General features: G+C 31.6%; 1 protein-coding gene across 1 annotated transcript; it reads right to left on the bottom strand.

Moving 5' to 3' along the window:
* Nucleotides 1–4,769: 4,769 nt before the first annotated feature.
* LOC100259834 (amine oxidase [copper-containing] gamma 1) lies at nucleotides 4,770–7,975 on the bottom strand. Its single transcript, XM_002275836.5, has 4 exons — nucleotides 6,303–7,975; nucleotides 6,043–6,156; nucleotides 5,179–5,726; nucleotides 4,770–5,094 (listed from the first exon to the last, which is right to left on the bottom strand). The coding sequence occupies exons 1-4, from the start codon at nucleotides 7,611–7,613 to the stop codon at nucleotides 4,884–4,886; spliced, it is 2,184 nt and encodes a 727-aa protein (XP_002275872.1). The 5' UTR covers nucleotides 7,614–7,975; the 3' UTR covers nucleotides 4,770–4,883.
* Between the last annotated feature and the right edge of the window lie 4,382 nt (nucleotides 7,976–12,357).

Raw genomic sequence — 12,357 nt, 5'->3', positions numbered from 1 at the left:
TTTGTATTTTTTTATATAAAAATAAGATATATCACTTATATTTTAAACTATACTTAATGCATTGGATTTGTTAATATTTAAAATTTATATCCCAAATATCTATTTCAATTAATAGTAGAAAGTCATGGAACTAAAAGAACTAATTCAATTAATATTAAAAAGTGATGAAACTAAGTTGGTATTTAGTAAAAGTCAATATTTATTACTTAATGACTTAAGTTAACTTTAAATTAAATTATTTTTAAGCTGTTTATTTTAAGTTAATAACTTAAAATTTATACTAAATTATCAAATTGATTAATATACCCTTGTTAATTTTGACTAATATTTATCCTCGTTGATTTTAAATTATTTATTTTCATTAATTTTAAGTAATAAATTTATTTATAGAATGTTAGCCCAATGGTTCTTCCAATCAAGTTTTGATGATTATAAAACGATGTTAAGTTCACTAACGTTTTATATTAAGTAAAATTTTCAAGTTTTAATGAAAATTACTAAAGAAAGTTTAAGCAACCTTAAAAGAAAATCAAATGACATGAAGACATGGATTCTTTAAGTATTAAAGTGTTTAGAAAATTTGTGAGGTGGTATTCTATGGTAAACTTAGGTTTAAAACTTTATTTCATATACTTGAAAGGTACTCTCTTTATTCTTACCTAAGCTTTAAAATAATTTTTTATTATGAAAGTGGATGAATAGGTGTTTTCATTCAAAACCTTTAGTTTAATTCTTCCTAAACTAACTTAATTTAAAAAAAAAAAAAGGTTTTAAAAAGGGTTATATAAGTTGTTGGAACCTCAAATTAGAGGTTTTTATTTACTTTTGGGTATAGTCGATTAAGATTTATTTGAATCGGTCAAATCGATTGAAGAGCTGACTTAATCGGCTAGGCTTACCCAATGGAAGTTTGATAAAGGGTTGGTTGAATTTTAAAAGCACCAACAATCACCTACACAACATTAAATGCATCAATGACTAGTCAATCTATTGAACCAAAACTCGATTGATTGATGTTACTTTTAGTTGTTTTAAGTTTTTAATATGTTTTCTATAAATTGAAGAGTTTATTGCATTTGTTGATAACGGAACACATCCATTGAATTGAAAAGCACCTACTTTCTCATTTTCAAAACTCTTTATTCAAGTGCATCTGATTTCAAACTTGCTTATTCCATTAATACACCACAAAATCTATCCTAAGTCTTCTTGTATTGTGAGGTAAGATCCTTCTAGGGTTGAAAACATTGAATCATCTTCCATTTATTCTTTTTGAGGAAAAAGATTCAAGTGTGTGTAAACATAAAGGGAGTGTGAAGCGATTGGAATCTTGTAATCCAAGTGTGAGAAGATTGAAGACTTTAGTCTTAAAGCCTTGGAGACAGTGGAACCTTTACTTGATTAAGAGTTTGAAAAAAGTGGATGTAGGTAGATTGTTGAACCGTTATAAAAAGAGTTTGCAATTTCTTTATCTATTTTTAATTTTTTTTATTATCTTGCTTAATTCTACTTATCTCTTTGTGTTTGTTTAAAAATTTTCAAAAAGCTTTTAACACCCAATTCATCCCTCACTCTTTCTTAGGTGATTTGCTTAATTTAATTAGTCATATTTCACATAAAACATTTATATTTAAAGTATTGTAGATGTATAATATAATCATAAAACATTTATTATAAAAAATAAGTCATGAATATGAAATCATAATTTTAAAATATATTGTCACTAGTATGGGTAAATGAAACAAAAAAAATTGATATTAATAATAAGTTAACTATTTGAACTTATTATTTAAAGTTAATTTTAACTTTAAGTTGTAATATTAAATTATTAAGTCATTAATTTGATTTACCAAATATCCTCTAAAACTGATTATGAATTACTTCACTAATTTTTCCATGTCATATAATTATATATTTTTATAATTTTTAATTAACTTAAAAAAAAAAGACTTAACACATTGAATTTATTAAAAAATCTAGAAATTTAAATAATAATCCAGTTAATATCTGAAATTTATGAAAAAAAAAACTAATCCTAAAATAACTTTCTTCTTATTATTATTATTATTTGTAAAATTATATTTTTTTTCAACTTTTCTTATTTGATAAATAGACTTCAAATTAACTGGTACTTAATTTATAATAGCAAGTATATTAATTTTTAAAAATAATTTAGAACTTAAAAAATAAACAAATTACTCTGAAAAATTCACAGCTAAAAATTGCCCCAAATGACCATGCTATTTCTCTTCTCACTAGACAAACGTACTTAAAATCAAGCAATACATAATGTTTGGTGAAAATTAATGCTTAATTATTACCTAATGATTAAGTTGACTCTTCCATTAAATTAATCTTAAATTATTTATTTATTTATTTTTGCTATAATCACTGAAATTGTTCCATAAAATGAACTTATTATTATTATTTTTAAATTATCAAAGATATTCACTATAATTGATTTTAACTAAAATTACATATTTAATTTTAAGTAATAAATTTGTTCTTAAATATCCAAATTAAAAATACTATAAAAGCATAAAATTACATAAAATAACTATAAAATATTTACTACAAAAAATGAGTGACAAATATATCCGTGTGGATGTAAAAAAGATTTTGACAAGTGTAAGCATATTGAGTAAAAGAAATTTGGAATTTGGAATAAGTTAATTATTTTGAATTATTATTAAAAGTTATTTTTAATTCTAAGTAATATTATTAAGTTATTTTATCAAACATATTTAATTTATTTAATAATTTAAATTAAGTTATTAAATTATTAAGTTAATTTATCAAACAAACCCTTAATTCATTTAAATTTTAAATGGGTTTAGCAATATTTAAAAATAACTTAGAACTTAAAAATAGATTCAATTAATACTAAAAAACATAACATTCTTCTCAAACATTAAAACAAAAAATGTCAATACACAAATTCCCTTCCATCATCTATTTCTCTATGTTATTTAGCATTGTGATGAGATGTTACAATTTTGGGAAGAAATTGACATTGGAACAAAATAACATCACACAAACTCTAGTTTAATGGAAGAAAATAAATCTACAAACCTCATTTTGTACTATTATGATAAAGATCACTCTATGGAAATTACTTATAATGTTAAGTCACTCTGGTAGTATATACCCTAGTCTCTTTGTATTAGTATTCATACCGTGTATCTTTCCTTTTCTTTCTCTTATTAAATGTTTGAACAAACGATGAAATCCTTCAAAACTTAAGGATGAGTGAAGAGAGGAATCAAGAGTTTTTTTTATAACATGTTAAGTGATCTTCCATCTAGAGTCACAAATGAACACTTCCTATTAGATAGTATAAATTCATACTTCTCAATTCTATGTAATATTCTTGGTATATGATAACTTTAAAGTAGGTACATGATTTTGGTCATTATAATTTGTACACAATTTAGCAAATTCATGACTTTTGTTATGATACTTCATATTTTTTCATATACCTTGCACATTTAATCTTCCTACATACATGATATATATAATATGAGAAATGTAAATACATTAAATTCATGACTTCGGTCATAAACCATAGAATACAAGGATTAACTTTATGTGATCATGAGGGCCATAATAATTCCAACATTCTCCCACTTAAAAAAATGACCATGTGGATACTTGAAACTTTTATGGATTCAATAAGTTGTCACATAAAACTATTTCGATCATTTCATACTTATCTTGCAAAGTTACCAATATGGATCAATGAGGTCACATATCATTTTATCAAATATAATTCCTCTCATACAACACACAATTGGATGAGGAAGCAATAAACTATAAAAATCGATTAGATGGTTTCAATCTTAATGCCAAAAAATTGACAATCTTGTAACCTTTATCCTATAAAATGTGCACAAGGGAACAAGAAATTTTATTCTTGAATGTCTAAAAACAATTATATGATATTAGTAAGACCCGTAGAATGAATATATTTCTTAAATCAACGATGTTTTGATTGTTGAATCCAAGAGGTGAGACATTGATTCCCTATTACATTGAAGTTTGATCCTTGAAGAGGGTAAACCTATTTTAAAGATAAAATATTGTCTGGCTTGAATCAATTAATATGATAAATATTTCATCTCATTTTCCCAACAAGAAATATATCTACACCCAAAATAACCGTTTCCTCCAAAACGAGTGATACTTAAAACATTGCAAGGCTTTGTTTCCATCGTATCTAAGATATGTTTCTTATTATACGCCGCCCTCCTACCATCTCCATTTGGTTAGACAAGAAAAGTGTCGTCTCCTTGGTGGGCTGAGTTGGGGTCTACAAGGCATCCGTTGGTGGGTTCCACCCATGGCTCACCTTAGAAACACAAGGCTGTCATTTGTCAATGTTACATAGAGTCGGAAAAAAGCCCCCTTTTCTTTTTCCGTGAGTGGAGTGTATACGCAAATGGAGGAGGAAGGTAAAATTTCCTTTTCCTTTCTTTTCATTGTTTCCAGCGCATGGCCCGCCTCACGTCAAAAAAACCAAACCAACATCTCCCGCACGCTTTTGAGCCGTCCACGGCACTCCGCACCAAACCAATATTTTCTAATTTTTTATTTTCAAATGTGTTTTTGTTTTCGAAAATAGTTTCGAATCGGGCCAAATGATAATCACTTTTCATTTTACTTTCATAATCCGATCCCCTGATCCTCGTCTACCTGTTCATTAGGTGGTCAGCTTTTGCAAATAATTCTTTACATTGTTTGCAGCAAATCATTTGTCATAAAGCTGCGGGGAGAAAAAGCCATAATCCACATTTATTTTATCAAGTTTGGGATTAGTTACAGCCCCACTATTCTGGTATCTTCATATATCTACAACATATAACAAAACAGAGTATTTCGGGTGTTTAAGCTGAAGCATCTGGCTTGCAAATTGGAAGATCATTTTCGACATTAGGTGGCATCCGAAGAATGGGATTGCTCTCGAAGAAATTGACAGGCTTTAGGTCGAAGCTTGAGGAAACTGTTGGCATGACAGGGAAGTCCTCTTGACATGGTATGTGATGGAAGCCCAAAGTATACCAAACCACAATGTCCTTGTTCTCAATTGGCCTATTCCTGCAATGTTTTCATCGTATCTTCAATTTTCCATGCTCTGATTACAACCGTATTATAAAATAAATAAATAAGTAAAAAGCTTACCGATCAGACCATACTGCAAGATTGTCATCACCCTGGCTCTGGCTAACCAACAAGCCACCTGCCCATTGCTCACTCCGATTATACGGGGTGACCCATATTTGATTGTTAGTAAAAGCGCCACGCTTCTGGGGAGGATCTTCATGATCGAGCAAGCTAGCAGCTGTTCCACCGGCAACCACCTTGTACCCAACGGGGTTCCCAACCCGTGTCTTTTTGGACGGATTGATGACATGAAACTCAGCTGGCTCATAGAGTTTGAATTTGATTTGTGCGTCCTTCTCCGTCTTCGCCACCTTCCTGGTAGCCTTTAAGAAGCTCCTCCTTGGCGATTCCCCATTAGCAGTCATCTGCTTCTCAAGATTCACTTTAACAAATGAATTATCCGAGCCATCCACGTCCATGTCCAGATAGAAAGTGAGGTAGTGGTCATGGATAACCCCGATGACATTTTCTGATAAGAGGGTGCCATAGAGATATTCCTGCCCTGGCACTTGGTTCATGTTCACATAAGGGGTGCCTTTCACCATCAGGATGCCACTAAGTCCAACCTGTGAGTATTTTTCAAATCAGTATTTGAATACGAGCACTGGGATAGAACATATAGCTGACTAATAATAGTTATTAGACTGTAACTTTCCATGAGACAGTTCGTCCATGAAACCTTATCAAAAGAAGTGACTTGTCTAGGTAAGGTGAATAATAGATATTTTGTACAAGGTTAAATGTTATAAATATACTTTGGTCTTATTCATTTATACCCCTATTTGATGGTCTATATCTCTCCATACATACTCAAAGATTATATGGCAAAAGCTACTAACAACACATACGGGATTCAATTGACAGGTTTGATTAGTTGCTAACCTTGATTCGGATGAGGCCATCAGTCTGAAACACCCAATCCACAATATAATCATAATTGGCCACTGATGCTGCCATTCTAACCACAAGCGTCACCTTCGGTCTCACCTCTCGGATCTATCAATAGCCAAAACAAAACAGCTATCGTCATCCATTATTTTCAAACTTGGGGTACGTAATTACTTAAACCAACAAAATCAGAACATGGACCGAGTCATGGAATATGAACCCACACGGGGCATATCCATCGGGTCCAACCTTACCCCCATGCCTGTAATTGGACTCTCTGCGTGCCGCCATCCGATATCACCTGCATAGCTCTCAAAGATGCAGATCATATTTGATTGTACGAATGGCGTGCCATCAGCTGCAGCGAACACACCATCCATGTAGTATGCGTTTCGCGGACAATCGTTAAGCGGGTCAAGGGGCATTGCCTGGAGTCCAAACCCGTATTCGCCAGCATCCATGTAAGTCTTGAAGTACCATGCATCAGTTGGGTCCATGTATGGGACAAAAAACTCGGATGTTAAGCCTTTGTACATCACATTCCTCAGCAATCCGGTGTCCGGGTCCCGAAACATGACCCGGGAAATTATCACTCCGGCTCTTGATTCGGCTTTGAGGTGGAATTCCCAATTTGCCCATTTGATCAAGTGGTCGTTTTCTACTGTGAAACTCGGGCCCTTGGGCTGCTCTATGGATATCGGGTTGAGTAGGTTCGTGGGTTTGCTCTGGGCGGAGTAGCGATAGTCTGTGTTGGCGGCGTTGGGTATGGGGATGTTCTGTCCTCGATCTGAAATCTCGACCACTTGCTTGCTGTCCAAATCCACAAGCACCGTCAGACCTTCGATTGGCCTCATGTAGAAGTTGACAGTGTCCTTCAAGGAGTAGCACTGAACCTTAATCAGCCGCCTCTTCTCCTCACTTTTCCCAAACCACCCCGTCGAAAGTGGCAAACAAGCGAGATCCGCCAGATCAATCCCGCGCTCGATGATCGTACGGTTGAAATTCCCATCCACAAGCGGAGCCTTCGTGGCCGTCGTCATGTCCTCAACGGTCATCGTCGGATAGCCGGAGGGAGGAAGGACGTCGTCTCGAGTGACCTGACTCGTGGCCAAGTCCACTGTCAACAAGTGCGACTCCCCCCCCACAAGTGCTATTACGGAAGCCCTCCGTGGCAGCATGGGGTTGCCTTTCTTCCACCGGAGGACGAGTGGCTTCGCCGGCTCCTCCAGGTCAACGGCGTGAATCGTATACCTCTTCGATGCTTTGAGCGGCGCGTGGGAAGAGAGGATTGTACGGACGCGGTTGATTTCTTGGACCGTGAGGGGGTCGAGAGGATGGTGGGGGACATCGGAAGAGTGGTGGCGGCGGGGGCCTCGTGTGGGGTTGGTTGGGTTTGTTGTGAGGTGGGGTTTGGATTTGGAGGTGCACCATGGTGAGAAACTGGTGCAGTCGAGAAGCTCAGCCTTGTTGGAGGGAAGATAAGGGAAGTTTGACCAGGTGAAAAGGAGAAGAAAGAGCCCCGTAACAAGAAAGAAGAGGAAGCGCAGCAGATTTCTGCCTTCCATCTCTGTATGATTGTCCAGAGGAAGAAGAAACAATTTGTAGATAAGCTCGAGAGAGCAGAGAATCAGAGAATCATCTCAGGGGTTTATATCGGGAGTGGGATTCAACCATGCCCCGTCAGTGCCGAGTTGTAGAGAGTAGGGAAATATCTTTTTATTTAGATATAAAAGGAACATATTTTTAATTATGGTACCTTTGACATTTTCTATACCTCTTCAGTAAGAATCACATAGAATATTCCTTTCATTACATCTTATTTCAAATGTCTGAATATCCCTGCGGCCCCTACTAAAAAGCAATGATAAGTGATAAATAACAAATACTATTCTCTATTTGGTTAGATGAATTGTATCATCAATTATCATATCCATACATAGGTGTGATTTTTATATCTTTACTCATTTTTTATATTAAAAAAATTAAGTGCATGTTTGAGAATTATTTTAAAAAACAGTTTTATATTCTTCGAAACTAAAAAGAAAAAAAAAATTACGTTTGCCAATCAAAAACTATTTTCTACTTTTTGTTTTTAAGAATAGAAAACATGATATTTTTAGAAAATATTTTTAATTGTTTTATGTTGATTTTACTTGTTTTTTTATGATTGTTTTACAATATAATTATACAAACATGTGGAATGATTAAAAATAAAATATTAGATATAAAAATTAATTTTAAAATATATTTAAAAATATAAAAAAAAATATGTTAAAAAAATTTAAGTTTCTAAACAGATTTTTGTTTTATAAAACATAAAAAAAAAATATATTTTTTTTAAAATCATTCTTAAAAAGTTTCTTTTAATACTGTTATCGAAAACAGTTACTAAATAAACCTTAAATTTTTAATTCAAAAGAATCATAAAATAATATTCATATATGTATCATCATAATATAATATTTTTATTTATAATTTTCAAATATTTTAATCATGAATATTATTAATAAATAAATAAATGATTACTTACTAAATAATAAATTGTAAAACATTTTCAAATAATAATTAACATATGACACCTTTCATATTTAAAAAAAAAACGCTTCAAGGAATTATTACCAAACAAACTTTAAAAACGTTTCTTAAAATCACTATAAAGGGGTTTTAAACTTCATTTTACTTCTTATTAGAGCATTAATGGTAATAATAAAATTAAATGAAAAGTGATGACACACTAATTTATTTCCTAACTTAAAAAATATGTAATAATATAATTAACAAAACTATTGCTATTACAATAACAATTTATATGTATACCTTATACCTAAATAGTTTGTTAAGGCTAACTTTGTTTAAAATAAACAATAAAATTTAATATTTTTCAAGATATTATTTTCGAAAAAAATATAATATTTTGGGATATTATATAAGATAAAAATGATGTATCAAATTTAATTATAAATGAAACAAAAGCAACAAGATTATTATCATATTTACCCTTATAAAAGTCCTCAATCTCATAATCATTGCACTTTGAATTGTTATAATTTGCTTATATAGATTTTTTGATATATTTTGGACTACCGCAATCAACAACTATATGCCCTACTTCCTGTTGAGGTCTCGCGTCCCTGGTGATCCACGTAGTTGCCAAATGGATGGACGCACGATCTCAACTAATATAGATTTCTGGTTCAGTCGTTCCTGCAAAAGGCGTCTGGACAGGATGTCCAGATACACCCTCCGATGGTTTTGTCAGTCATGGTTTGAGAGATAAATCAGTTGACCTTTTACTAGGTATAGCAAAACTTACCCTCCTCTTTGTGTGAAGGTTCATATATATCGTATCAGAAGTTCTGTCTTCCTCTTTAATGATAGGGAGATATTTTGACTTGTCATGATGCCTCTAGGTGGTGACAGGGATATCATCACACTACGGGCGGCTGACAGAGATCGTGGGAGGCGCCGCAGCTGTTAGAGATTGTAGGAAGTGACTTGCCATTATTCCTATCCTTTCACTCTGCAGGTGGCGAAACGTGGGCCATGACAGGCTGTCGGAATGACGTAGTAAGACTTGCTTACTTTAGTCAACGATCCGGACAAACATATCCGGATAGGATATGTCGGTCGTCCGGATGTGATATGGCGGTCATCCGGATGTGATGTTTGCGAGTGTCATGTGCTTCTCCCTGAGGAAGTCCGGATAGGGGAAGCGCACCACGTATCTCCTTAGGGGAAATCCGGATGGAGCTAATCCGGATAGAAATGCGTGTCACGTGTCATCATAGAAATACGTGCCACATGTCATCAAGGGGAGGGGTCCCTACACTTCCCCACCATTAAAGCATTCTATTTCTTGTTTTTAGATGAACCCTTTTTTCTTTCATTTGTTTAGTTTAAGATTTTTTTCCCTTTTTAGAATTTGATTTTATTAATAATCTTTTTAAAAGCTTGCATGGTCTCTTAAGCTTTTTACCAAATAAAGAAAGCTCAATGTACACAAAGTTTTCTTTAAGAAAAATTATACATGCTCAAAGTAGATTTCTGTTGATTTAAAAAATGATGCGGGTATGTTTTCTATTTTATTATCATTTGATTATTCCATTTTTAGCTGTTAATCAAAGACTTATAGAAACTTGATTTCCAATTGTTTGAGCTTAATTTTACTTGAATTGGTTTGGGTATTGGCTTAACTCGATCCTGATGTAACTTAGGTTTTAGTCTGACTTGGATCTTGATATGACTTGATTGAGGATATGAGAAATTTGATCTTCAATAAAAAAGTTTATTAAAAAATTTGAAGAAATTTGAGTCTCTCTTAAAGAAGTTTGATTTTTGTTTTCTAACTTATCTCGAGAGTTATAAATTAAGTTTATAATCTTCATATTGTTTTAATTAATGCAAAATAAGTGTATTTACACATTTTTAATATGTTTTTACTAATTTACTTTGATTTTTTATATATTTATATTTGTATTTTGTATTTTATAATTTCAGAAGTTGCAAATAAAATTTATTTTCCTTTTTTTCTTCTCCCTTATAATAAAAATGCCAGAGTTAACATAAAAACAAAGGGAAAAAAAAAAAAAAAGGAAACAAACAAGCAAACAAAAAAAAAAAAAAAAACGAATATTCCTCTTTCTTTTTTATTTGCCAGTGGACCACTATCTTTCTAAAAAGGCTCTTCACTCCATACACCGGACACAACTCCCAATCCACTACACATCACAAATCCATTAAAAAAAACCCCACTATCTCTAGCTCTCTGCTCTCCCCCACAGAGATCCGAGCCTCTTCCATTTTTATTTTCAATCTCCACTCTCTCCTTTGGCCCCTTCCTCTCACGACAAAAAGGATTCCCCATTTTCATCAAGGAAGCCCAGCACACTTCCGCACACTCTCACTCTCTCTCTCTCTCCCTCTCTCTCTCTCTCTCTATGCAATGCTATTTTACATGTCTAAAAGGTATTATATTGTTTAATTTATATTATATTTACATTTATCGTTATAAAAATAAATTTAAAATTAAATATATAATATTATTTTATATATTTATTTATAGTGCAATTTGTCTTCTCTGAGGCTTAATTCGTCTGCAATAATTGCTTTTCATCCACTTGAATAAGCCATCCCGAACCCATTTCAGCCAACTAACAACCCATTAGGCCTAAAAAAAACCAAACGGATTTTCATTTAACCTCAATGCCTTGTCCGACATTGAGAAAGGCTTTGCAGCCCTCATTACACACATCAAATTTGTTGCACCTATGGCCCAGAGACGGGTCAAATCTTTGGTAGTATTTGTTTTTTAATTTAATTAAAAAAATTAAAATATTTAATTTTTTTATTAAATTAAAAATAATTTATTAATATTAATTAATATAATTAAAATTAATTTATAATCAATAAATTTAATTTAATTATATTAATTGATATCAATACGTTACTTACTTTTAATTGAATATAAAATATCAAAATATTAAATTTTTTCTATCCAAACAAAAAACAAACACAACTTAAATATATGTTTTATTCCAATAGCACACTTTGGCCCAAAAGAATCGGCCCAATAACATGATTCAAATCCGGCCCAAATTTTTTCCAATGATTTGATTTGAGAAAAAAAGGAGAACAGTGAATGGCTTGTAAAAATGGAATGAATGAATGGAGTTGAATCAGGTTTTGCACCTAAATATTTTCGATTAATTCTAATATAGATTGTTATTTTATGTGTAATTTTTTTGGGTTAAAATTGTAAAATATTTTAATTCTTCTAAAATATATTTTGTTTTGGATGAATTTTCGTTGCATTTAAGTTGTTTTGTAATATTTTATGTACATAGATGAAAATAAAATAAATAGACAAAATATTTTCATTACTAAATTTTATATTAATTATTTTATTGTGATAAAAATTGATTTTATTTTAAATTTTTTTTCCAAAAAATAAATTCAACTTAGTTAATTATTCATCAAATTTATTTTACTATTGCGCTTTATTTTTAAATAATTTTGTTAAAATAAATAAAAAATAAAAATTTAAAAACAATAAAGAATTGTTTTCAAATAAATTAAAATAAAATCACAGAGTCATCATGTGGGGCATGCACAGAGTCCTATGGCCTTAAAAATATTATTCTTTTATTAAAAAAAATATTTAAGAGGATTTATAAATCTATATATGGTAGTCTTCAATTTAATTTTTAATGAATGTATGTATATATTATTTAAATCCAAGTCAACTTATGTTCTTTTTGTATGGAGTCCATGTTACTTCTGATATTATTTTTTTTATTGGCAAAAGGTTTG

The sequence above is a fragment of the Vitis vinifera genome, chromosome 2 (genome assembly GCF_030704535.1).
Source record: "Vitis vinifera cultivar Pinot Noir 40024 chromosome 2, ASM3070453v1".
Lineage (NCBI taxonomy): Eukaryota > Viridiplantae > Streptophyta > Magnoliopsida > Vitales > Vitaceae > Vitis > Vitis vinifera.
The sequence above is the reverse complement of the archived record's forward strand: the minus strand, read 5'-3'. Positions and strand labels throughout refer to the sequence as shown.